Raw genomic sequence first — 27,915 nt, forward strand, 5'->3', positions numbered from 1 at the left:
GTTCATATTCGGTCTGGTTACTACCGTTTACGTTGGAACCGGGGCCCTATTGGTACCGCGTTTCGGTACCCAACCCTAGCGATAATGTGTCTGATATACATCATCATTCATTAATTCCCTCTCATAGCTTAAGTACCTGATTAAATGGAAGAATACAACAAAACTAGTTATTTACATAGTCACCCAATATCGATGGAAAACTTTGTCTTGCAATGTCCTGAGGGTCCAAAAAGGCGTGATTGACCTCAGTATGTACTGTAACTCCAAGTCTCAGAGTAAATCATTTCTTAAGCTGCACTTACTTACACTAGTGCAGTGCCCGTAGGAAGTATGTATTGCTATAGAAAGTGGGAGGTTAAGTAGCTTTTTCATGGATGGCCAAATGAGGTTGTGTTTGAAGGTGGGACGTCAGGGACATTTAGGTTTGTTGCGAAATGTGCAGATTGATAACTATTGTGTTTTCATATAATTTGTCTTTTAGCAAGGACACTGTAGGGAGATGAACCCCATTCCACTAATGTGAAAGTACCACACCTCATGGTCAGCGCATATAAATTCTGAAAGAAGAAAGTGAACTACATCTGAAATGGGATGAAACCTGGCAGCATAAACAGACTAACTTGTAGCATAGCCTAGTAAATGAACTGGACAGGACATATTATTTAGCCCTGTCACTCAACTTAATAAAGAGAAATGTCCCACAAAGCAACGTTACAGGACCAAACAACAGTAACGTAGTAACTGTAACTGTCTTTGGAAACTTATATGAGGAAAAAAAATACCACAACTGTACGTGGAGAAGCGTCTGTCCTCCTGTCTGTCCTCCCACCTGTCCTACCGACTCTTCGTCACATTTCTGCCCGAAAAACAGCGTCTGTCACCGGCGAAAAGTGTTTGTGATCAAAAATCACCGCGACCGCCAGCCCTCCGGACCGAGACATCAGTTTACTTTCCACCGGAAAACATTCTCTGTCTTGCGAGTGAGGGAGCCAGACAGTGTCCAGTTTACTGCTGGTGATTATGTAGAATTATGTCATTTAGAGTGAAAAACGTAACTTCGTCACTTTCCAGGATGTTTGGTGGGTCAGGATCTCAATTACTACACATTAGGGCTCTGCAGTGATTGGCTCTGGTGTGCACGTGGCTATGGTGGCTATGGTAATGCTAGCAGAATTCTAAATAATTTATGAAATAATTTATTAACTGTATCTTTGTAGTCCAAACAAAGCTGATGTTGCACACCCTTAAACCACACAGCAGCCATGTTGAAACTCTCAGGTCAGTCTGATCCTGATCTGCAGAGATATTTGAGCCACACACACACAGACAGACAGAGATTCCTTGCTTTATAGATAGACAGATAGATAGACGGCTGTGCGATAGAGGTAGAGCGGGTCGTCCACTAACCGGAAGGTTGGCGGTTCGATCCCCGGCTCCTCTTGCTGCATGTCGAAGTGTCCTTGAGCAAGATACTGAACCCTAAATTAATCCCTGTGTATCTGTGCATCGGTGTATGTGTGGGAATGCTTAGTTTCCGTTCTGGTGAGCAGTTGGCATGGTATGAATCTACGCGAATGGCGTACAGCGCATTGAGTGGTCGAAAAGAAAAAGGCAGTATATAAGTACAGTCTATTTACCATTTACATACTACTATTTAATATGGTAAATGGACTGTACTTGTATAGCAATTTGGGGTTCAGTATCTTGCCATATATCCATACTTCGACATGGAGAACCAACAATGTTCTGATTAGTGAGACTCTACCTCTGAGCCACAGGCTCCCTCTGATAGAGGACTCGTTGTCTGAGACTAGACTGACCTCAAACTGATTAATCTTTGAAATAATTTGCAGAGGCCTGTGGACCAGTGGACATGTAACGGTGGTGACCAGCTTGCTGGTTGAAGAACCTCAACTGGGCCGCAATGACTGATGCCACTGTGCCACTGTGTTTTAGTAGCCTTATTGAACAGCCAAGGTTGATTTAGTTCCAAATTTAAACAGGAAACTGTTTTCTCTACCTCTTTATTTTCCTCAGCACATTTCCATTTATAACACAAGAGAGAGAAATGATCCACTTTCTCTGCTTATAATAAAGCTACATAACAGAGATAAATCTGGGTCTGGTTGCATTTTGTTTAGAAAGAAACATTTTATTCTACTTTCCACTTCAGTATTTTGGAAGTACTTTATCTATTCAAGCCTGGTGTAAGGTTTGGGTAAAGTTTCTATTTCCATTTCAATTTTTGTTGGTATTTTAGTAAGAACCCCCAGCTACTCTAGCTGACCGCCATTAGAAGACTCTAGCAGTACTGGGCAGCTGTCGTGAGTGGTGAGGAATTAAAATGCTTGCTTTTGTTTTAATTTCTCCATCTGTCTATCCTTCCATCTAATCATACTCTAGGTGAGTACGCCCAGCTTCGACTACGAATCTCCTCCCTGGCCAGCGGGATCTACGAGATTCCCATCATGATCACAGACTCTGGCAACCTGCCCATGTCCAACACGTCCTACCTGAGGGTCAAGGTCTGCCAGTGTGATCACCATGGAGACTGCGTGGACATGGAGCGGATCATTGCTGCAGGACTGGGCACCGGTGCCATCATCGCCATCCTCATCTGTATCATCATACTATTAGGTAAGCCTCCCACAAACACACACACATACATGTTGCTGTAGCACTTGGTAGACCTCAAAGAATACACAGACATTTGTGTTCCAGTGAAGATGAGTAAGAAAAATTAGCATGCTAACACACTAAACAAAGATGAACATACCTGCAAAACATTAGCATCTTAGTATTATCATTGTGAACATGTTAACGTGCTGATTTTTGCATTCAGCTCAAAGATTTTCAGATTTTGATTCCATACCAATTGTCTGTGTGGAATAAAGTAGCTCTACACAGGTTTTCAGCGTCAACACAGCTGTTTCTGTTTTTTGATGTTTCTTTTTCTTGCCCCTTTGGACCTATTTTTAGCAATGTTGCTGTAGCGATGAACTTCGGTGTGTTGTCATGACTGGTTGAACCAATGGGCCGAGCTATAAAAACACAGCCAAAGTTGAAATAAACCCACATTGATGTTTAACTTGATATGGGCTCACATGGTTCCTAAATAAAGTTGTGTTCAATCGAATACACCACAAACTAATTAAAACGGAGAAAACCTTGGGCCAGATATTGGCTTAGGAGTACTGATGCATTTCTGGGTCTTTGGGTTTGTAATGAAGCTACCATGGTCTATGTCTGTTCTGTGCACCGAGGCAGCAAGGTATGCACACAAGGCACATAGGCTGGTAAGGGGGTTTGGGGGTAGGGGTTTGATAGGGAGCAGCAAAGCTTTGCCTTAGGGCCCCTGACTACTTCAATTTGGCGATGTCCACATCTAGCACCATGGGAAGAAAAGGTATAATTTTACTCATCTATTATTTGCACTGAAAGGCAAAGAATTTATCACTTTTGTTCCATTTGTTGCTGCAAGCACCAGCTAGAATCAGTCACTGTGAGTGAAGCTCCTCTACTAAAGCATAGGTTTACCATGGCAGAGATCCCAGGCTCTAATCCCAAGTGAGAGTGTCAAGCTGGTTGCAGTATTTCATGAATTATGTGCTTGTGAACAAGTAGCACTTCATGTGCTTGGACACTGTGCGTAGCCCTTTTGAGCTGCTTCCTCACCAAAATGCTACAAGGTGACAACAAGGGCTGAGACAAGGAACTCGGCTCTCACTGAGTGCTCAGCTGCAGCAATAATACATGATTATGAACAAGTAGTAATTCACTGGGATTTACTGCACCAGACATCAAAGTGCATCAGCAATGAACTTTGTTTAGCGGTCGAGGAGTGTTCAGATATGTGTACAAATGCAATGATTGCACCACACTTTTAAAACGGAGGGAGCGCAATCAAGATGGTGCTCTGACTCATGCCAACTCACCTGGTGGGTGCTTTTTTCAAAGTTTGCTTTCGACAGCTAGAATAAAAGCACCATGGCTAACCAGGCTTTTTTGAAAACTAACCCAGAGTGAGAGCTTTGCAAGCTGTGATGGAAAAAGGATCAGAGCAACAGGCAGGATTTGGAACTAGAGAAGTCATAGGGAATTCTACAGTTCTCTATTTTAATAACTTCCAATTTCATTGGAAATTGTAATGGCACCTCAAGTTGTACAATAAGAAATGTCTAAAGCATTGAAAAATCATTTTGATGGCTATTTTTGAGGACAAATGGTCCAACAGTGCCTACAGAGGGCAAATGGAATGAAAGAAAAACAGCGCAGTAAGGGCTGCCGTCTGTTAGTATGGGTGTATTCTCATGTTTTCCAGTCAAAGTAGAATATTGATGTATTTCATTACTAAATTGTGATTTAATTACTATTGTTGTTTAAATATTTGTTCTGCATTTTTAATTTTCCATGCATATCTGTTATACAGTGAGGGAAGCTAAACCACTTCACTCTTTAGGACTAGAGAAGAATAAATACAGTACAGACAAAAGTTAAAATTACATTTTAAATGGAAGTGCAGATAGGAGTTGAAGTGTCAATTTAAGGTCTGAATGAAGTCGAGGTGTCAATTGAAAGCTCCAGTATGTAACATTTAGGAGGATCTATTGTCTGAAAGTGAATATAATATTCATAGGTATGTTTTTCATTAGTGTATAATCACCTGAAAATAAGAATTATTGTTTTTTCATTACCTTAGAATGAGCCGTTTATATCTACAGACACCACAGGTCGCTTCCATGGAGTCCGCCATGTTGAACCGACATGTTTGTACAGGAGCCCAGAAGGGACAAACCAAACACTGACTGTAAATAGGACCGTTTACATTTTTTGCATGTTTTTCCACAACAATTCAATTAAATTCAGTTCAATTACATTTTATTTATAGCGCCAATTCATAACGAAAGTTATCTCACTTTTCAAATAGAGCAGGTCTAGACCGAACTCCATATAATATTATTTACAGAGACCCAACAGCCGGTAAATTCTATGACTTTGTTAGCAAGTGCTGTCCTGTATTGTCAAGAAAATATTCTTTCTCTTTCTTAAAGAGTGGGAACCCTGACAGTGTTTGAAAGATACCTCTTAGTGGGGGCCTACATTTTAGTAAAAGCTGCAAAGATGCATGTTTCTTTAATGAGTGAATTTTCAGTTCAAATCTTGACAGTTGCTATGGCACCGCCATTAGGAGCAGTGAAAAAAATTGGCCGTTTTTTAGTTCAAGGAAAGACAGCTTGTGAAGAGGAGAGAAAGAAAGGACAGCAGAAGTAATAGGCTGATGGCCCTTGGGCCTGGTCACCTAAAGACAGAAAAGTTTATTTATGTGGCACATTGACCACATCATGGAATGTGGCCAATTCTTGAGTCGGGCACTGACTCTTCTTATTTTAAACAGACTAGATGTGCTGTCTGTTGTCTCGTTGAAAGGCTGCAAGCAGCCAGCCTTCCCTGTTGGTTTCACAGAGAAATGTTACTAATGGTGACAAGCCATTTTTCAGATGGCCTCTCTGGGGTTTAAATTGTCCTCACTTAGAGTTTCACTCTGCGTCCTAATGTATTTTGGCCCTTGCAGGTAGAGCAGTGCAGGTTTACAAACAGATGCACACACTGAGCTCCTCTGTCTCATGAATCCACCCAGATTAATATGATCAAAAGGAGAAAGATTCACATCAAGTTTTAAAACCCTCCACTTTCTCAAAATAGAGAGTTCTGTCATTCCTTCAAATACTCAGTCCCATATGACGGGATTTCAGTTGTTGCTTGGTATTTAACTAGGACTGTGTGCTGTGTAAGGTAGGCTGAGGAGATAACAGAGGCTTTGCAGTTGTGATACAGATCTTGCATTAATCATAATGAACCAGGACTACTGGAGAACTGGCTTTGCACTGATACAGTACTATAGTTGAAGAAAGAGTGTTGCAATGTGGGTGTAAAAATCACTAACATGATTTCATAAGGAAGCCATGCTTCTAAATGTTGAGAAGGGTAAGCACACTGATTTGTCCAGTAGTATTTTAGAGCAGTGCCTCCCATCCTTTTTGGCCCATCACCTCTTAAAATCAAACACTGTCTACTTGCAGTCCCTTGTCACAGTTTATGGCTTTAGTGTAAAGTGAAGTTTGGATCGGTTCCATCAATGTGTGATTATCCCCTCTCAGATTGTTTAATTTCAATTTGTGTTTTCCGAGGCATGACTTATAATGATCCATTAATGTGTACCTACCCCCGTCAGATTGTCGTAGTTTTGCTGTTGATAACCATGGGCCAAGACGATGATTTCCTCTTTTTTTCACATTTCGGCCTTTGCATTAGCATCCATTTAGAACCACTATTAGGACACATTTTCAACTGTGTTGAATTAGATGATTCCATGGCATGTCCTGTAGTGCCACCCTGCACTATCCTGAGGTGTAAAGAAATATCAATACACTTATTATACACTTAATATCGAGTATTGCGATATTATGTATTGTGATACAGTATCAATTCTCACAAACACTGCAGTCGTTCCTTTTGTGTTACCACTATAGCAGTATTTTCAGTCTCTTCAACTCCAACATAACAAAGTAAACTGAGACAGAAAACACTATTATTTGTCATTAATTGTCATTATTATAAGAGATGGGCAGAGTGTGTTCTTTATACTATGGCAGGTTTTTTCTGAAACACGTGGACTATTGACATGGGGCCATTATGGAACCCGCAGACAATCTCATATAGGGCCCATTTTTTCGAATACCCACATACAGATGTTGGCTGGGTAGTGGAGTTGTAGAATGCTGGTTTTGAGTCTTTCAGACTGTTCTGGAAGCCTTTTATGAACTTGAATTGTCCCTAATATTAAACAATGTCCTTATCTTGTGTTGTCACACGTGCAGTGCTGGTGCTGCTGTTTGTGATGTGGATGAAGAGGAGAGATAAGGAGCGACAGGCCAAGCAGCTCCTCATTGACCCAGAGGACGACGTCCGAGACAACATCCTCAAATATGACGAGGAGGGAGGTGGAGAGGAGGACCAGGTACGCACATGTGCCATCTGCACAGATTACTCAATCTACCTTTATTTTCTTTCTCATTGTTGTTGTGTTGGTATGTTGTTTCTTATTGGGCAAGCTCAATATAGGTTAGTGTTACATTACCTGTGATTGGTGGTTTTGACTCCTGGTTTACCTTAGTTCCACTGATGTTTGACAGAAATCGCCCTCAAGCTGCACTTAGGTTTATCAGCACTAAATATATGCACATCCTCTTAACAATTCACACTCGCCTCATTCTTTCACACCCACACTCCCACCTAGTCACATACACACACAGTCTCAGAAATGAACCATAAAAGACACATAATGTTGCCACACAGACACACACTCTGCTTCTCTACAGTTTTCAATCATCTGTCCTCCAGCTAAGATTAAGTGTACTACAAAAGAGGACCTCGAAACAGGATTAATTGCTTTCTGTTGGAGAACAATTTCCTGTGTCCCTCCACACAACTCGTCTGCTGGTGCCAAGCACATAAGCTGCTCTGCACTTCTGCTGGGAAAAATGTTTAACCCTCATTTACCCAGCCAACTTGACTGAGCATGCTTTTCTTTTTACAGCAGTAGCTCATTAGAGTGGCTGTAAAGGGAAGGAAGTTACACGGTATAGGTACAAACATACATGCACTATTTTTCCTGTTTCCAGATTTTTAACAAACAAATCTTTTGTAAAAGTTGTGTGACAGGTTCATACTGCTTTCAGGATACAGCCACAGCCTTGCACCTCGGACAAAGGCTCACACCTTCACCTGCCTACTTGGCTTTTATCACAAGTAACCGCCGGCATTCACAATGGAAGTATTACAAACTCACTGGCAAAGTTTAACTAGCAGTGCGGGTGATGACTGACTGATTCACGTTTAACCCTCAGGGCTTACTGTAGCTGTTCAGTCCTACAAAACCTCGACATTTCCTGTACACGCTAAACCGCAGCCTGCATGCCGAAAAATACAGAAGAAGCCACTTGGGGACTTCCGGGCTTGCCAGCATACACCAGAGGCAGACAGTAGATTTGATGGGCAGACAGATTCTTTTCACAGAACCAGTTCCTTCAAGTTGACACATGTAAATGTATCAAACCTTTCAAACCTTTCGAGTTTTGATTTAGGGTCAGTTTCTCCATGACATTCTCATAGTGCTGCCTGCCTCACAAAGCTTTTTTTCACAGGTGGTCTTTAATCCTCACTTATAATAAATACTTGTTTAACCTTAAATGTTAAAGGTTAAAGGTAACATAATGCAGTTGTCCTGGAGCAGAATATGACCGGTAAATATCAGCAAAGGTTTCTGATTGGTGGAGAGTGAAACAAAGTAAATACTCCCAGAGAACTTTCAGCAGTGAATGCTGTATTTCAGAGAACAGGCAGGCAGAGGGTGTGCTTCAGTTGTTGTTCAAAGGTCATCCCACCCAAAGGCCTCTACACATTTTGTGATAACAGTGTTCTTGCGGATCATGTCATGTCACGCTGTGTGAGATGAGTCTGATAATATTTTGGTCTCAGGACTGTCAGGATTTCGATACAAACTGACTTTGGTCACCGAAGCTCTACAGAAACATTCCACCACAGTTATCTGATGTTTTTCAACCTTGGCCTGGTACAGTGTGTTTAGACCTTGAGTTGGGTAGCCTTCTGTGGCCATGGAATGAATACTCTCAAAAAACAAGCTCACACTCAGTTATCAAAAAAATATGCAAAGTATGTATATGTTGGCCTGGTAGCTACCTAATTAGGCTTCTAACTTCCAACGATTTTCTTTCGCTTTATTTCCGAATGGGAGGCCTTTCCAAACGCTGGTGCGCAAAAGTCTTCCCATCTTCTTGTAACCCAGACTAACCCCCCATTCACATTTGTGGACTCAAATACAGTAGAAGAGGCAGGCGGGCAGTAGTTGTGAATTGAATCTGAATACAAATGCTGTCGCCAGCCGCAGAGACTCAAAAGATGCCCAGTGGCATGATGTGAAGGTGTTAATAGAAAGTTTAAACTTAATGTTCGCTGACATGTGGGAGAGGCTGCCTGCATAGTGCTCGTTTTGATCCCCGACAACGCTGCAGAGACCAGCTCGAGTGCAGATACAGGGCCGCAGTGCCAATCAATCTTACCTGCTCTTGTGTCATGACTGTACAGTGTGTGCACAGTTTCAATAACACATATTACAAAGCACATATAGCCTGCTGCAAAGGTGGCAGCTGTTCTGTATGTTAAAGTGAACTACTTTGTGACAAAACAGCCGCTCAATTAAAGCTAAGTATGTTAATGAAATTCTAAATGCTAAACATGTCGGACAGCCTGGCATTTATTTATGTGTTTGTGTCAATAATTGTGTCGTGGTTGTGGAAATCTTGTGAAAGTGCAGTAGGAGTAGGTTTACTCTATGGCTCACCAAAATGTGAGTTTTGAAAGCCAAGAAATGAATCGTGTGCTTCAAACACAATGCATAGGAAGATATATTATATTATATATGTATATGTACATTTTATGTATATGCAAATATATGTGTATATATGTGTGTGTATATATATAGTGTTTATATGGGTGTTGTTTTTTTTTTTTTTTTTTTTTTTTTTTTTTTTTTTTTTTTTTTTTGTTTTTTTTTTTTTTTATTTTTTTTTTTTTTTTTTTTTTTTTTATATTTTTTTTTTTTTTTTTTTTTTTAAAATTTTTTTTTTTTTTTTTTTAAAAAGGAATGCCTTTTTTTAAATTTTTTTTTTATATGAAATTTGAATATAAAGCAGGAAACCTTGTCTTGAGTAAACTTTATAAAATATAAAATCAGTCATTGATCTATGAATGAATGTGGGTGATAATTTACAACCTGGTGAATGTGGGCCAATATTCACTAGCAGTAGTTCAAACACAAATGCATAGGAAAGGTAGGGTTAAAGCAGGAAAGTCAGTAAATCAGTCATTGATCTATGAATGAATGTGGGTGATTCTTACAGTATCTGCTGTCCACAAAGGCTGTATATTGTATGAAAAGCTTCTCCTTCCTTCTCGCCGGATATGCTAAGTTGTTTTAAGTGCAGAGCCCGAGCACAGTGTCTTTACACACGACCGTTCGCTAAGTTTACCTTCATTAAATCGCCTGAAAACAACAGCAGGTTGCTACAATATAACCATACAGAGCTCTACACACACCAAACTTGTCTGATGGAACTCGATATTCTGCTTTTTATGAAGGAGACATCCGGTTACCAGGGCTTATCAAACCTTCATCCAACTTTATGTTTTGGCATTCTTAGCGTCTCATGTTTTATCTGTGAAGCACACTGCAATGCAAACGCTGTTGTGTAACATTAATTACTGAACTATATGACCATGTACCAGGTGAGATACATGATAATTATTACTAAAAGAGCATCAGTCAGATAGATTATAATAATACAAATCAGGGTCTTTATTTTGATACAATTTTCAATAATCACCACCTATGATCTATATCCACCTTCACCCAGCCCTTTTGCAGGTTGCACTGCTGAACATACATGGACCAAATTAGAAGGTGCGCACAGAGACGCCATACAGCCTATGAGATCACCTTGCACTTGGCATTAAGGGTGCAAAAGTATTAAACTCACGGTGCAATGCAAGTTTGCACCCTGTTAGAACCGGGCCTGAATATAAAGCGACTCTAATTACACGTTACAAAAAACATTCATTCATTCCATATATTCATTCAATTTCCTAAAGGGCATGCAATATATAAACATATGTGTGTATTTTTTATGAAGTAAATTGTAATTTCTGTTTTTTCACATTAGTTGAGTTACTACACAATCTTTTTGTACCCCTTGGCAACTACCCCCTGGGGTAACAAGTAACCCTGGTTGGGAATCACTGCTTGCTGAGAGTACATCAGTCTATCGTTGGTCCTTACGAGAAGCAAACCGCATTTCCTTTCTCCCTGTCAGGTTATTGCAGGGCTCTCAGCTGCTCTTCAGTGAAAAGTATTCTGTTGGTCGACCATTATTGTGAACAAAGCCCAAGGTCAGTCCAGAGCATGCTGTTATTGTCCTGAAAAGGCTGCTTTAGTCGATTTCCCTGGAGACCAGAGAGCACGAAATGGTTTCTGGATGGTTGCTGCAGTGACTCAGACAATACCATTCAACATGAACAGATCAGAGGCTGTGACACACACACTTCCCCTCTGCCCGCTGACTGTGCTAATGTTGTGTAAGAGAAGGTGAAAGAGAGACTGCGTTTCTCTAAGTGGATGCTAATTAAATAACAAGAGTAGGGTTCACTCCTCCCTCAGGACAGAGGATGCAGGAGAAATGGTTGCATTAGAGGAACTCATCATGCCCATTTGACTCATTGAAATTCTCTCTGCATCAAGTGTTAAATACAGCTGGAACATAAAGGTAGTGATAGGTCAATGTATTGTAAGTGTATGTATATGTTCTTGAAAGTCTGCTACTTTCATGAATCAGTCAAGTTTATTATGAGCACCTGTGCTATTTTTATAGCCAGAGGTAGGGCTGGGCGATAAATCGATTTTATCAATTAATTCGAATTTGTAGTTAAACACGATTTATTTTTAGTTAAAATCAGTTTTCTCTTGAACTTCCACATCACCGGCGCTCCCTTTGGGCTCCCGTAGGTCAGAGTGCGCTGACCCCTCCCCCGCCTCTCCACAGATAAACACAACACGGCAGCAAGCCAGGATGAGATCGTCCCCAAAAAAGGCACAGTGTCGTCAGTTGTTTGGAACTGGTTTGGTTTTGTGGCGTCCGACAGCGAACAAACCACGACCCACTGCAAAATTTGTTTGAAAGCTGTTGCAACCAAAGGTAGCAGTACAACAAATTTATTCCAGCACCTCAAGCAGAGGCATGCAGCCGAGTGGGAGAAATGTTGCTCTCTGCCAGATATACAGGACCGCAGCCCACAAACACCCGCTTAAAAACAGTCTACAAAAAAATCGATTAAATCGTAAATCGGGTTTGGTGTGAAAAAATTGGAGATTTTATTTTTAAGCCATATCGCCCAGCCCTAGCCAGAGGCATGCAGTGCACCTGGCATTAGGAAGAAGGCATTATTGTATATTTGTAGGTAGGTTAGTTAGGGTTTGGTAATATGGTTCGAGCCAAGAACTTATTTTCTCATTTAGCTTGAAGGGTTAGGGTTTTTATCTACAGGTCCTCTTCTTTGGAGTCATGTTGAACTGGCGTGTTTCTACAGTAGCCCAGAATGGACAAACCAAACACTATGATTTTGTCCAAGACTTGCTGAACTTGTTGACTTTCCTAAAACCACTAAAATATTGCTTTACCTGACCTGTTATTAGAATTAATGCTAATAAATACCTTTTCTAACTAAGAAAGGTCACTCTCTGTGCTTCTATTCAATTCAATTCAATTAAATTTTATTTGTGTAGCGCCAATTCATAACAGAAGTTATCTCAGGACACTTTTCAAATAGAGCAGGTCTAGACCGAACTCTTTAAAACATTATTTACAGAGACCCAACAGTACCACCATGAGAAAGCACTTGGCGACAAGGGCAAGGAAAAACTGCCTGTTAAAAGGCAGAAACCTAGGACAGATCCTCCGGCTCTAGGTGGGTGGTCGTCTGTCTCGACCAGTTGGGGTGAAAGAGAGACAGAGAGAGAGACAGACAGAGAGAGAGAGAGCGAGAGACAGACAAACAGACAGACAGACAGGTGCACAGCAACAACAGTATTGGCAATGGCAATCTAGCAGGACCATGGCAGGAGGCTCCACCAGGATCGACAAGAACCTGCGAGACGAGAAAGCACAAGAACTCCGGGGAAGAAGTGAAGTTAGTAACATGCATTAATGGGAAATGAATGAGTGCAGAAAGAGAGAGGAAGAGAGGAGCTCAGTGCACCATGGGAAATCCCCCGATAGTCTAGGCCCATAGCAGCATAACTAAGGGATGGTTCAGGACTCACCTGATCCAGCCCTAACTATAAGCTTTATCAAAGAGGAATGTCTTAAGCCTACTCTTGAATGTGGTGAGGGTGTCTGCCTCCAGAACCACAACTGGAAGCTGGTTCCACAGGAGAGGAGCTTGGTAACTGAAGGTTCTGGCTCCTGTTCTACTTTTAGAGACTATAGGAACCACAAGTAGCCCAGCATTCAGAGAACGTAGTGTTCTAGTGGGGTAATAGGGTACTATGAGCTTTTTAAGATATGAAGGGGCCTGACCATGAAGAGCTTTATAGGTGAGGAGGAGGATTTTAAATTAAATTCTACATTTTACAGGGAGCCAATGCAGAGTAGCTAGTACAGGAGAGATGTGATCTCTTTTTCTAGTTCCTGTCAGTACTCGTGCTGCAGCGTTCTGAATTAATTGGAGCGTTTTAATGGACTTATTGGGGCAACCTGATAATAAAGAGTTGCAGTAATCCAGCCTAGAAGTAACAAATGCATGGATTAGTTTTTCTGCATCTGTCTGTGATAGGATGTGTCTAATTTTTGTAATATTACGTAAATGAAAGAAGGCAGTCCTAGAGGTCTGCTTTATGTGAGAATTAAATGACAAATCCTGATCAAAGATAACTCCAAGATTCCTGACAGTGGTGCTAGAGGCCAAGTTAATGCCATCTAGAGTAACTATATCTTTAGACAGTGAGTCTCTAAGGTTTTTGGGGCCAAGAACAAGAATTTCGTTTTTTTCTGAGTTTAACATCAGAAAATTGCAGGTCATCCAGGATTTTATGTCCTTAAGACATGTTTGTAATTTAGATAATTGATTACTTCTAAAACCTTTTGCATTAATGCTCCCCCTTTGACTGTTTTTGCCAAATACCTTCTGACCAAAAGCTTATATAAAAAGGTACAGTACAGGTCTGCACTATCAGTGTCTGATTTATTAAGGAAAGCACAAATGCTACATTTCACTGTTTAGAATGTAGCAAATGGCAAATGTTTTTTTTTTTGGTCATGATGCAAAAACACTAAGACAACATTGAAATTGCATTTACTGCATTTTGATAAGTTGCAGTTAAAATGTAGTGAGATTCATGAACTTGTACTTTACCGAGGATCTTTTTCTTTCTTTTAATGTGGCAATCAGTGCCATTAAATCAGTGAACTCTTTTCCGGATTTTACTGCAGTTTACGGGTTTACAGCATGTGCATTGAAAATGGAAACATTCAATATAAAATGTGCATTTTTATTTTATTTTTATTAAACTTAGAGTATGCATTTTTTTTTAAATGTCAAGTATCCCCTGCAGTACTCCAAAGTTCCCCTAGGGGTACCACCATTTGAGAAACCTGAACATGAACAACAACTAATAGTAACAAACTAATACCATATTACAAATTAAATGTGGGCAAAATCAATCAATAAATCCAACACTTACTTTCATCCACTATGTTTCCGTGTAATCTATCGACAACTCAACAAGTTGTGTAACAAAACTTTTGTTTTAAACATTTGAATGACATTCCTATCAGCCTCCGCTCTACCTTGTGTTTAGTGCTCATTAGCTAAAGCTAACATGGTGAACATGGTAAATATGTTCTAAACATCAGCATGCTACCATTGTTACTGTGAGCATGTTGGCTGTAAGTGCATTGCGCAGAAGTACAGTCACAGAGCTGTTAGTGTGGCTGTAGACTCTTAATATTGTTTGTGTGCTTCACCTAAAATATATTAACCAGAAATCATTTGTTTTTTCACAATCATTATTATTAATTCTTTTTCACACCAACAGGAAGAGTGTTTTTATACCATTCCCTTCAGAAAACATCATGATCTGAGATCCGGGTCCTGGCGGTCATGTGATTTAAGAACAGTGTTGTGGATTTGTAGTCAATGGAATGTCTTTACAATTAATTGAGGGTGTAAGGATAGAGGGCGTGCTGTACAGACTGTTAAGCCTCTTTGAGGGAGATTTGTGATTTGTGATATTGGACCATATAAATAAAACTGACTTACAGTGTGTGTGTGTGTGTGTGTGTGTGTGTGTGTGTGTGTGTGTGTGTGTAGGACTACGATCTGAGTCAGCTACAGCAGCCTGACGCCCTGGAGCCAGAGTGTGTCAAGGTGGGGATCAGACGACTGGATGAGAGGCCCCTCCATCATGACCACCAGTACCCCCTCCGCTCTGCCGCCCCCCACCCAGGAGACATAGGAGACTTCATCCACGAGGTACGGCAACACACTGTTTCCGTTGGACAAAAACATCTGGGATCAATGAATCTCAGCGTCTCTTACCAATTTAAATGGGAACATCTTTGTGTAAAACGTCTAAACCAGTGAGTGTGAGCACAGCAGAAGAGGGTGTCCCGTCCTCACTAACCGACATTCAATGTGTTTGCCCAGATTAAATTTTGGTGTCGGGCACAGGCAGTTCTCAGCACACAGGAAGTGATGAATCACAACTTGAGTGAAATACAAACTGTGTGTCGACAGCAGTAAGCTAACAGTGTGTCCAGAAAAAGCTGGATTTGACAACTTTTAGATCTTTTGCTTCTCTCATCTCTTTTCTATCCTTTCGTATAAAGCATCAAAGACTGGCAGGGATGTGTGCAGTTTACCTCATCACCTCACAGGATTTAGGAATATTGAAGTTCAAGCTGTTTTTTTAAACAGTTGCTTTTTGTTGCTATCCAGAGCTGCCAGTAGATGAACTAACCCACTGTAACATTCAAAGACTTTGATTCCTGCCAATTAAAACATAACCCAATACGTATGTTCAAACAATGAAGTACACATGCAGATTTAAAATGTATTTAGCTCTAGGCTCAGTTGTACAGCCTGTTCTCCTAGTATATATAGCTTAGACGAGTGTCAGTGCTGTATCGGTGATATGTGATGATGTGTGGTTGGCAGGAGGATGCACACTAACAGCCAACACTAGTTTGTTTAAGAAAAGGACAGAAAAGTAGAGAAACACAGTACAGTGCAGTGTCTGTGTAATTCTTAATTAGCTTTGCTAATGGTCAGGATTAGCTGGCCTCAGACATGGCCACAGCCTGGCTACATAATTGGAGGTAAATCCATTGAGTTTAGTTAATCCTACAGGCTGGCTGCAGGCCATCCTCACTTCCTTAAAAAGTAACTAAAGCCCTAAACCACTATTTTCACTTGAAAATTAATGTATATTGAGTAGTGTTGTTGATGGAATCACGTATAAATATTCAGTGCAAGTATTTAAACTCTACATATTGTGCTGTGCACAGCACCCCTACTGGCCGGTTGGTACTGCAATTGAATTTCCCTATTGGCTGATCTGGTGGAAGGTGGTGTATATAAACCATCTTGGTCATGAACCAAGAACAAAAATAGTAGGGCTGCCCCTTAATAGTCGACATAACTGTTAGTCAAAGAAGAGTCTTAATCGAGCCACTATTCATTAGTCAGATAGTCGCCGAAAAACAAAAGCAACGTTAAAACCTGTTCTGGAGCTGCACCTTGTCCCTGGGACCAAAGTATCAGGGTATTGTTGCAACATGGACCTTTTCTTTTGTAACACAGGGAGTCACTTACCGGTGCACTGTTGCATATGCTATCTGTACTAGCTGCTGCCACTAGCTAGTTAGCGGCCCTATTAGCTGACCCCATCATTAACTACTGGTCGACTAGGAAAATCTTTAGTTAGGGACAGCCCTAGAAGAAAGGAACCGAGGTTGCCTGTTAACAAACAGGAAAGGAACGCTGGCGTCCAGTGTCAACGTCATGCTTTGTTGACCCCTCAGTTACACATCAACATAGGCTGTATCAGGTATTGAAACAAATGATTGACACTATCAGTTACATTGGGAGGCCGGTCTCGCCAAGAGTATTCAGTCTGTTCATAGAAGGGTTTGCATCAGTGGGCGCCCGGTTAGCTCAGTGGGTAGAGCTGGTGACCCATGTATCGAGGCTGAGTCCTTGCTGCAGCGACCCAGGGTTCAAATCCGACCTGCGGCCCTTTGCTGCGTGTCATCCCCTCTTTCTGCCCCCCTTTCCTGTCTATCTTCAGCTGTCACTATAATAAAGGCAATAAAAGCCCCAAAAGAAATACTTAAAAAAAAAAAAAAAGAGGGTTTGCATCAGTACTTTGGTTGCTGATACGCATTACTAGTAGCAAAAAATCCTAAAATGTGTTGCCACTATCTATTTAAATACTTCCAGTTACAAATACTGTAACATCTGCCAACAGACGTCTGTATGAAAAAAGATAATGAACAGCAAATTAAGCGAAGGAGCTTCAAATGAACTAGTTCGTAAGACATGTGGCCTCACCACATCACAAGGCTTCCTAAGGCGAAGCGGCCACCCTGATCTCTTAACAATTCTTTTGTTTGTCTCTGACGCAGTGAATTGTTGAACAGAGGACAGTCTCTCCTCAAAGAAACTTGGGGTGTTGCACTCAATTTTACACATAAAAGGGGACAGAAGTGGTTGTGTGAAAAATGTTGAAAGCTGGCTTACTTTCACACCTCCGCACACCTGGCCAGTTATTGCGGAATGTGGGCGAGATTGTCGGATTGTCTTTCTGAGAATGTTAAAGAACAGCACCGACTACACCGACTGGTCTTGAACATTATAATGTTTAACTTGTTTAAAACCCACCTGCCTTCCGGTGCCGAGCTTAGGGTTATGCAAGCGTGGTTGGGTTAGGGTTTAGGGGTAGTGGGGGATGTCTAAAACTGTTATATTTCACAAAGAAGAGTGGAAAGCACTATACAGGCAAGCATGAAAGAGTATGAAGCAGGCCAGTCCACACTGCCTGCGTCTCATGACAGAACGTCTTGCCTTTTAATTCGGTGCCCATGTTAACAGGTTAGAGCAGCCACACTGCCCACATGAGCCATGCTTCTATTTTTTCCCAGCTAAAATACAATGAGAATGAACTTTTTCATATAGACATTATACAAGCAACATGCACACTACTACTTCCACTAGAGTTCCAATGCCTATATCTGAACAAGTCACAGGCATGACTCAACACCTCCTGTATCAGTTTAATACTAAAGATTTTTGAGCCTGTGGACACAGTCCATTCATTTGTTAACAAGGCTTTTAACTCTGTGTAGAAAGATGGGGCTGGCAGCAACAGTGCAGCAGCAGAAGTGTCTCTGTGTGCCACCACCGGCGTGCGAGCCACAGCCGTTCAGCGAGGTAACTGTCACACTCTGCTCACATGGGCAGTGTGGACCTACACTCTGTGCAATGTCACTAGCACGCCCACTCGCTTGCTCCAGACAACGACCTGCTCTATTCACACATGGGCTCACTCGGACATTACACAGACTCTGTACTGGGGAGCCGGCAGGCCTTTTAATGTCCCGTGCAACTGATTCAGACATTTGCTCCTGCGGGTTGTAGTGCCTGTGTGAAAGGGACCCAGTACTGCCCCTGTACTTGGGTTCAGCCCCAGTGAGAAGGTGGACATACTGTATTTGAATATATATCACTGGTTTACATCAGCGCTTTCAGAGCTTTAAGCCCTCCTAAAAGTGTTATACTCTCTCAGATGGATTAACGTGACTCTCAGAGTTAATCAGATAGGCTTCTTGAAGAGACTGAACTCTTCCTTTAACACAGCTGATAACTGTCATCACATCCCGAGCACACGGCGCCACGGCAGCGGGGCATCTCGGGCATGAAGAGTCATCATTGTCAATGCAGCCGATGCGCGCTGCTCTCTGGGTGCTTCTGTATTGTTTGTGCGTGCGCAGGTGTGTGTGTGTGTGTGTGTGTGTGTGTGTGTGTGTGTGTGTGTCTTTCGGTCGGGCTGCATAAAGACATCTGCCAAGCAGAGCTATGAATAATGAGTGGGAGCTGTCAGACATGGCAAGCTGATCTAGACAGCTTAATCCGGCAGACATGACAAGCTGATGCTTCTCGGCCTGCCTCTCCCTCTCTCCCTCTCTCTCTGTTAATTCTCTCCTCCCATTGAGCTTTAGAGTGACAGGAGTGTCTTGAGTCAGACGACAGACGTGGCCCACAAAACATTTCCGCAGCTTATCAGATTTACTGCTTTCATTTTAACCATTCTGAACGGCGGTGGGAGGCAAAAACCAGCCATTTTCCAGACTGTTAGTTTAAGCACCCTTTTTGAGATGTTAATTTTAGATGGTACTTGTATTCTTCATAAAAGCCAGTTTGTAGAAAATAAAAATTGCCTACGTGTTAAAAACGTGTGTGTGTGTGTGTGTGTGTGTGTGTGTGTGTGTGCAGGAGGGAAGGGGGTGGTTTTAAGTTCAGACTATGCTGGGTAATCTGCTGAATCTCCTCCTGGAGATAGAGGCAGCATCTGTCCAGCCTGACCCAAATCCTCCTCTCTTCTACGCTCCTCAATAATCCCCCCCCCCACTCCCTACTGTCCATCTCAACCCCACCGCGTGCACACACGCACAAATAAACACATACTTAACACTCCCTCCCTCGTGCTCTGCCTACTTTGATCTCCATGTCCCACTCACTCTGTAGGGGCTGAAGTGGTTTTGGTGGTAGGGTGTGAGGTAGAGGTTAGAGAGGCTGGCTTGTGATTGGAAGGTTTGAGTCCCAGTCCTTTGAGAAAGTGAGCTCCTTTCAGATGGGTCAACGAGGGTCATCAGACGTGGTTTTAGGGGCTTAACATGGGTCTTACACTGCTTTGCTTTAGTATGACAGCATGAACACAGGTTCCCTTAATACCCTTAGTATATACTCTACAGTTGCTATAGAAATATTACAGGATTACTATAATCCCGCACTAGATATCGTCAGAGTCTTGTAACTCTCTCAACCATAAATTCTGCTTTTCTCAGTGTCGGAGATGCTGGCAGTGCAGTTTGGGTTGTCGCACTGTTGTGTGGAAAATCCGGTGCATTGTTCACTTTTAATGAACCAAAAGTTGACAGCTCTGCTTAGCAAACACTTCATACACCATTCCCCGATTTAGAAGCGATGCGTATGGAACTCCGAGGAATAACCTGTGACACAAGCCTGGTATGAATGTGCAGCATATTCTTTATCCCACATCAAACACAGGCTCTGTGTGTGAAGGTGTATCAGTGATATTACTCCTCTGCCTCAGCAGCCGCTGATAAGGTGACATCAAGCAACAAATTGAACCCCCAGCTGATCCAGCTACTCAGTCAGTCATAATGTATGAACTAGGGATAGACTGATTATCCGCCTGGTCCATGATGGTTTTTTGTTGCTCATAAAATAAATAGAAAATGAGGAAAGCCCCCAATAAAAATGTGTACATTATTTACTTCATAAAACTTTGGGAGGCTATATTTATTTCTCTAAATTTCCAGGTAACTTTCTTCACTTTTTTTAAATATAATGTTGAAAAGTTCAATTCTGAAGCATTTAAATATATTCTTAAAGTACCCAGATCTTTTACTCAAAGGTCCAGCATTTAGTATTTAGTTGTGTAGGTGCAGATTGCAGCCCCAGTTCACCCTCCTCTTCCAAGCACAAAGGAGCAACTACAGTGAGCACAAAATGTCCATTCTGGGTTACTGTAGAAACATGCCGGTTCAACATGGCAGACTCTGTAGAAGAGGACCTGCTCCTTCTGTAGATAACGGCTTATTACGAAAACAACCTAAAAAGATTCCCTTTTTTAGGTGATTCTATGCCAATGAAAACATTGAAGAATATTATATTCCATGTCTGACAATAGATCCTCCTCAATGTTAGTTTCTCCTTAAGGCAAGGGTGAAGCGAGGGAGTTGTGATCTGCAATTAAACTGCTAGATGCTGCTAAACCCTACACACTGGACCTACAAAAGTATTAGCATCAAAATATACTTAAAGTATAATTTATACTTTTGGATTATAATCATTAATGCATTATGTGTTCATCACTAATGTTGCAGCTGATTAGGGCAGAGCTCATTTAAATGAATATGTAATAATAAATCAGTTGATTTTTATTGTGTATTAACAATGTGAATCTGCAGATTTAGTTCAAGTACCTTCAAATTGTATTTAAGTACAGTACTTAGTAATGTAAATGTACTTAGTTACACTTACAACTGGTTATTTTCATTTTTACTGCAAATGTGTATCTGTTCCAAATATCTGTTATCAGTCTCCTTGGTTACTAATACTCGGAATCGGCCCTAGTATGAATGAGCAGTCTTCTCTTTGCTTACCTTCCTGTCTCCTCCATATTTATTTCCAGTAAACAAGGTTCATAGGAGAGCGCCAATCTTTATTCAATATTCGCTGCCTGTGTAAATGAATGTACACTCCTCCGCACTCTGGCAGTCTAAATAGTCATTTTATATTCACCATGGAGCTAAGGATGCCCTCTCTGTCACTATTATTTGCGACTGCACCTGTCTTTTCTAACCCTTCTGTCTCCTCCATCTTTCTTTCCAGGGCCTGAAGGCAGCAGACAACGACCCCACCGCCCCCCCTTACGACTCCCTGCTCGTGTTCGACTACGAGGGCAGCGGCTCCACCGCCGGCTCCCTCAGCTCCCTGCACTCCTCCTCGAGCTGTGGAGACCAGGACTACGACTACCTCGGCGACTGGGGGCCGCGCTTCCGCAAGCTGGCCGACCTGTACGGCGGAGGGGACGATTAGCATCCCGAGCCCCCACCGACAAGACCCACCCTCCCCACCCTACCCTTGCTCCAAGGCTCAGGTGTTGGGCGGGGGTTGTAAGGAAAGAGGATGCGGGGTAAACATGGGGTATGGATCGGCACTTCTGTATTACCAACGGGACAGCTTGTAAAGAGACTCGCTGCCCCTTGACGACGGTTGATGACACTAGGGACCATTCTGACTCCTGGCCTAGCAAGGCCTGGCACCGGCTAGCATTCAGGCTAATGGACATTATCATCTGAGCGTTAGCCCCTGTGCTAACAAAATGTGAGCAGCCAGGACAGTGCGCTCAGAGGGGATGTTGTCTCTTTGATGGTTAAGAGCTACGACAGCCATGCTACAGACGCTCATTTACACTTGAATCTCACAGTACAGGAGCACTGGGGTCAAATGTGCCTTTTTGTACATTCTTTTTGATTGTGTTAAGTCTCAATTCTGTACATTGCTTTAAACCTCCCAGTGTTGTTCATTGGCAACTGGAGGAGCACTTCGCCATGATAATGAGTGTGTGTGTGTGTGTGTGTGTTTGGGTTATACGTCATTACCTTGTATGTGTGTGTGAGTGTGTGAGTCATTTCCACAGAGACACACTGGATGGCAAAGCCTGCTCTGAGACGCTTTGGAGGATCCTACCAGCAAAAACACGGTTTTACTGTATAGCTCTGGGTGTTAAAGGTTTTCTCATCTGATTCAGTCAGAGAATGACAACTACAGTCCCGACACATGACGGTGTGTAGATCTCAATCAATCACAGAGGTTAGCAGAGTCAAATATGTATATTTCGGTTTACCTACAGTAACCACACGTCCCAGTTTGTCCCAGTTTTAAGCTAAGTGTCCCAAGTCAGTTTTCACCATAATTAGTATAATAATAATAATGATCATATTATACTTGTTTTTTTGCACTTGCATAGACATTTATAATGTTCTATCCCTCTCCTAACCCAATCTAATACTATAAACAATGCACAATTCAACACTGATTTGTCTCTATGGTGTGCTATGCTAGCTCTTTCTAATAGAACATGTCAGTATGCTAACGGTTAGCTATCATGCTATAGAGAGAGTCTAAAGAGCCCTCGGAGGCTAACTCCTACGTCAAGTACCCGGCAACAAAAATGCTGCGTTCACGACATCCGTGGTTTGGAAAGGTTCGCTCGTTAGGAGTTCTAAGCACTGAAAAAATTGTCCCCTATACTAATGGAAATGCCTATGGTGCATACATGTGCACGTGTGGGACACTTTTAGCAGTGCAATATGTAATTTCTGCCACTAGTGGGCCTCTCACATTAAAACAATAACAAAAGATGAAGTTTGATGGCATTGTGAAGTAGCATGGGATCATGGGAGTTGTTGTCTTCACCACCATTACCGTCATTGTCGTCAGCTTCTCCCGGTTAGGATTCCTTCAGTCTGCCGGGAGCTCAATTATCCACAGAGGTCTCCTCCTCTCCAAAACAAACTGACCTGCTGATTAAAATCACTAAAAACACTGAATAAAGCAGTTCCACCTTAAAAATCCCTGTTTCTCCCACGCTGGACAGACAAAGGACGTCCCGGAGGGGCTGCGAGCCGAGCTGCTGCAAACGTTAAAATCCTTCATCCGGTTCAAATCTAGAGTTAAAAAGCACCAAGATCTAAACAGTGGATGGTAACAATGTGGCTTCAGACTGGATCAACAGTCAATGTATGACAGCTTCTGGCAGACAACCACAACGCTGACGCAGGCACAAAGGGGATATGACGCCATCGACAGGCGCAGCGTTACCTGAATAAAATGACACTGATCTCTCTAAGGTTTGAAAATATGGTTCACCCTAAGCACCAGAAGCTCACTCACATCTGTGGTTATTACGTATATAAGGCAGTGGAACATATTTCCTTGTGATACAACAGACACTTGTTACATGGTTTCTGTGTTTCCCAAGTGTTTGTCTACTTGCATAAACAGCAGGCTCATTTCACCACACTGCTCTGGCATTAATATGACTGACTGCCCACGTTAACAAAGCTGCCCGAGATCAGAAGTTTAATTTCCTCTCTGCTCTCCCACCCTGCAAACTCTGATCATTCAACATCACATCACGTCAAAGCTTTGATTGAATTGCTATAAAGAATTGCTGCCTCCCCTGGCTTTTCAACACCGTTAGATAGTCGAGGACATTTAGTTGCACAATGAATTTAAATAACTTCTTTTTCTGAAGGTTTTTACAAGCAGAAAATGTTATTTGTTGTGCTGTATAAATATTGTGGTTATGTCCTTGCTGCACTTTCAGAAATGGGAACTTTAAATGGGATGTAGTTTAGCTTATTTGCAGGATGACAAAATGCAGACGCAAAGACACAAAATATAATTTCCATGTATGTGTTTGTGCAGATGAAAGAAAACTGAAAGCAAAAACAGCAACAAGGAATTAAGGCCAGAAATCAAAAAACATCTGAAACACTTTAGGTTACGGAGCAACAGTACGATCTATGAAATGAAATAAAATATGTCCATCATGAAGGCAATTCATTGAGTAATGAAATATGTAATGAATATGACAGAGTGGATATTTGTCCGGTGTACGTAGAGCACACACGTTCTGGATGGACTCCGTATTTACAGATGAATATGAACAGCTTGTGAACGGAATATAAAGCGAGGGGTAACTAATATTCAGGTCGGTTGCTTAAACTGACCAATCCATCACCCCTCCTTTGTTGTGTCTGGGTCTGCAGCAGAATATGAAACAGAGGCACAACAGCCATTTAACCAAACCACTATCTTTACTCCTGCTGATGCATCTTCCTAACAGTTAGGGGTGGCATACATGAATTTTAGGAATTAAGCTGATGTTACGTCACTAATTTTGCTTATTGCAGTGGAACAGTTGCATATGTTGCAGCTTTTCTCTATTGCTTTTTTTTTTGAGCCATCTGGAGATATTTTTGCCATGGCAGGAGAAAAATCCAATAGTTTGTTCTAGAGCGAGTTCTTTTGACAACTTCGGGCCATTTCATGACACATTTTAATGGATATTTGAGGTCCCTGCAGGGTAAACCTGAAGATGAAAAGTTCCACTTTTACATAAAAAAATTAACATTACATTATTTTAAATCTAGGTATACTGAATGTACAGTACACAGCATCTGAAGTTACACAAATTTTTAAATACCAGTTAAAGTGGGTTGCTATAGCAATACACAAAAATGGCACAGTGTAAGGTAACAGGAATCGCACAGCCATAAGCTTTATATCTGAGCCAGAGGGGTTTTCAACGACTAGAACTGAAAATATCAGATCTAAACCCTGTCGTCCCTAACAATAAAACCAAAGGGGAAAATCTCTTTGTATTGAACTCTGATAGACTCAGTATACCTGACAGGAATAGACCGGCTTTATACAGGCTGAAACAAAACACTAATATCTATAAACAGATACGTGTATATGAATACAGAATCACCTGAAACCTATCACCAATTACTTATCTTATCTACAGAGGGATCAGGTTTAACCATGTTGAACCCCCAGTGTTTCTACAGTAGCCCTGAATGGACAAACCAAACACTGGCTCTATTAAGGGGCTTTTGCGTTTTTTCCACAGGTTTTGCAGCCACCGTAGTTTCTCCTAACTGCTTGGATGGAGAGAGGTATTCAAATGGTTGCCATCTGCCACGTCACTGCTAGATGTCACTTAATCCTACACACCTCTCCTTAAAGGCTTATATACAATATCAGTGTTACTTAGTAGTAAGGCTGTATCAGTGATTGTGGGAGGTTTCTGTTAGTGGGAGGCAGACGTTGGTTAAACCCAGAGCTGTACAAAAGAGCCGCATATTTTTGCTGGTTTGGTGTTCCAAAGCTAGTAAGAAGACATGTACAGTAATGCTAGACTTTAGATAGATACCTTCTGTTTATTTGTTTTGCTTTTATCACAATGTAACTTATGCAGCTGATTGCTAATAAAGGGAGACACCAGTCCTTGTTTTGTAGCAAAGATACTTCTTGATACTCTGCTGTGGTGGATTAAATACAAAAAAGGCAATGTTTCTTCTGTCTGCTGATGATTTGCCTTAGTGTTCTCTGGTACTCTTCAACTGGCTACTCACTGTAAACTGAAATATGTACAGATTGTTTTTTTTTCTCTTGTTGTTCTTTTGGCTGTGGTCTCTGAAAATGACATGCTAATATCCTGAATCCTTGTATATGTGTAATTTGGATTACAAATTAAAACGTTTTTGCATGTTTTTATCTTTTCATTATGGGAAAACCGTATTTTTCAGATCTCTCGCCAACACCAATCACACACACACTCATTTGGCTCAGTAGGGCGAATTCTAAAGCAGCATTATTAAATTTTTTGGCCACCTGAGGGCAGCAGCTATAAACTATATAATAACTATATTAAAATTGACATATTACAACATAATAAAGCCATTATGGCTAACATGTTAGCAAACAGTTGTTTGATTTACTCATCACAGAGCAACATTATCGCTTATTTAGAGTTGTGTCCACTTAAAGAACTTGTTTAGCTGTATTTTTGGTTTCTTCCAACTCCTGATGGAATTATCTGCCTCTTTAGCTGCTCATAAATGCTCCAATATATTTACTAGCTAGTCTCTAACTGTGTCTGTCAGCTGTTTGGTGCTGAGCAGGTCGAGTACAGTGGATTTATCTGAACTTTTTCACTGAAAACAGCTGCCTGCTGCAGCTGGAAACCAGGTTGGGGAGAGTGATGACACTGAGTCAGAACAGTAGTTGCAGGACAGGAAGACAAGTTTGATATTGCTGCAGGAAACTAGAGTAAATGCAGAAAAATACACTACTATTTAAGTTGGTGATATGTTAAAGGAAAGATAATGTGTATATCTATCTGTAGATTACAGACTTGATCTCTGACAGATTTTACTTTTATTTTTATATGATTTCTATATGACTTACATATACATACCTACATTTCCAGGCTATCTAGATCGACATTCGACATGCAGATCACTTTAGGACCTTGACCTGTCACTCTGGAATCTGATATGAGCCACATTCAAAAAGTAATGTGTACAGCCAAATAGAAAATATCAGGTCTGAGCAATAAATCAAATTGAGCGTTAGGCTTGCAGTGTGAACATAGCCTATATGACCTACATAAAGACAAACAGAGAGAAGATTCTATATAGGTATTCTTAATGCCTGTCACTGGGTCAGATTCCCTTTGAAAATAAGGAGGTAGAAACACTACTGCTTTTGTCTAGAGGGGCTGCCAGAATCATTACAAAATGAAAGTTCCTATAGTGGCTTTAATATAACAATAATAATAACTGCTTAATAACCTAAATTGCCATGTCAAAGTGCATTTATAACATTTTTTTTCCCAGCTGCAAATGAGTAACACTCATGAAGAGTGAACTGATGTTGGTGTATAATCTTTAAAAATGCAGATTCACACTAATCCTTTCTGGAAAGCTGTTGGGAGCATTGATTTTCACTCAGGGATCAATACATGTGGTCATCACATAGAGGTCAGATCACTCACTGTACGATATTATTTTGGTGTTGAAATGACTCAGGAGTATTTGGATCTGCCTGCTCTTCATCCATTTCAGGTGGTTTGTACTCAGATCAAAGTCATTTTTAGAATTCAGTCTGCTCAACTCTGTATATTATATAATTTATAAGCACAGCCTCCAGCAGGCATTCAAATATAAATGAGCGGGAAGTATCTGATGTACAGGCCAGAGACCTTCAGTCAACTGACACAACTTTGATTACCTTATTGTAGCATTTATTGTTTACAGTGAGCTAAGGCTGTGTATTGGCAAGAATCTGGCAACAATAATACATATATACAATATATATAAAGAACACACCACCAAATCCATAAAAAAGAGTTAAAAAACTTTTTTATGCAACCATAAAAGTGGGATCTGCATTTGTATTTATCAGTCCTTGTAACAGCCAACACCATAGCTCTCAGTTTACATTTACAACACTGCTATTTAGCGTAGATATTTTCTTAAACCCTATTCATACACAATTCAGGGACAATGCATTTAATATGGATATAATGTGTGCAATTTGATTCAATACAATCTGCTACAGTTCTTAACATTTGTTTAATGTAAACATTTATTTTACATTCTAAATTAAAATTGTGTAACATGGATTACATTCAAACACATATTTTATAAAATACCAAAGAATCCCAAGTATTTATTTCTTTATGGGAAAAACATGGAAGACAAATGTTGTGAAATATAAATCTTAATCTGTTTATACTCATTGACAAAGGTTCTTCTTTAGGAAAATCAACTAGTCAACATGATGATGACAGAGTACGCTGTGGTGCATGGAAACAATATCTTCTGCAGTGCTGAAAAC

General features: G+C 41.1%; 1 protein-coding gene across 1 annotated transcript in view; it reads left to right on the forward strand.

Annotated features, from left to right (window-relative positions):
- The window catches only part of LOC127350795 (cadherin-2-like), a 92,201-nt gene extending 66,417 nt beyond the window's left edge, over nt 1-25,784 (forward strand). Inside the window, exons 13-16 of the mRNA XM_051377791.1 lie at nt 2,404-2,637; nt 6,879-7,018; nt 15,001-15,162; nt 21,328-25,784. Of these exons, the coding sequence (XP_051233751.1) occupies nt 2,404-2,637; nt 6,879-7,018; nt 15,001-15,162; nt 21,328-21,534 (743 nt within the window). The 3' untranslated portion in view covers nt 21,535-25,784. The remainder of the gene's footprint in view (nt 1-2,403; nt 2,638-6,878; nt 7,019-15,000; nt 15,163-21,327) is intronic.
- Nucleotides 25,785-27,915: the final 2,131 nt, after the last annotated feature.

This window comes from Dicentrarchus labrax, unplaced genomic scaffold (genome assembly GCF_905237075.1).
Source record: "Dicentrarchus labrax unplaced genomic scaffold, dlabrax2021, whole genome shotgun sequence".
NCBI classification, from domain to species: Eukaryota; Metazoa; Chordata; class Actinopteri; family Moronidae; genus Dicentrarchus; species Dicentrarchus labrax.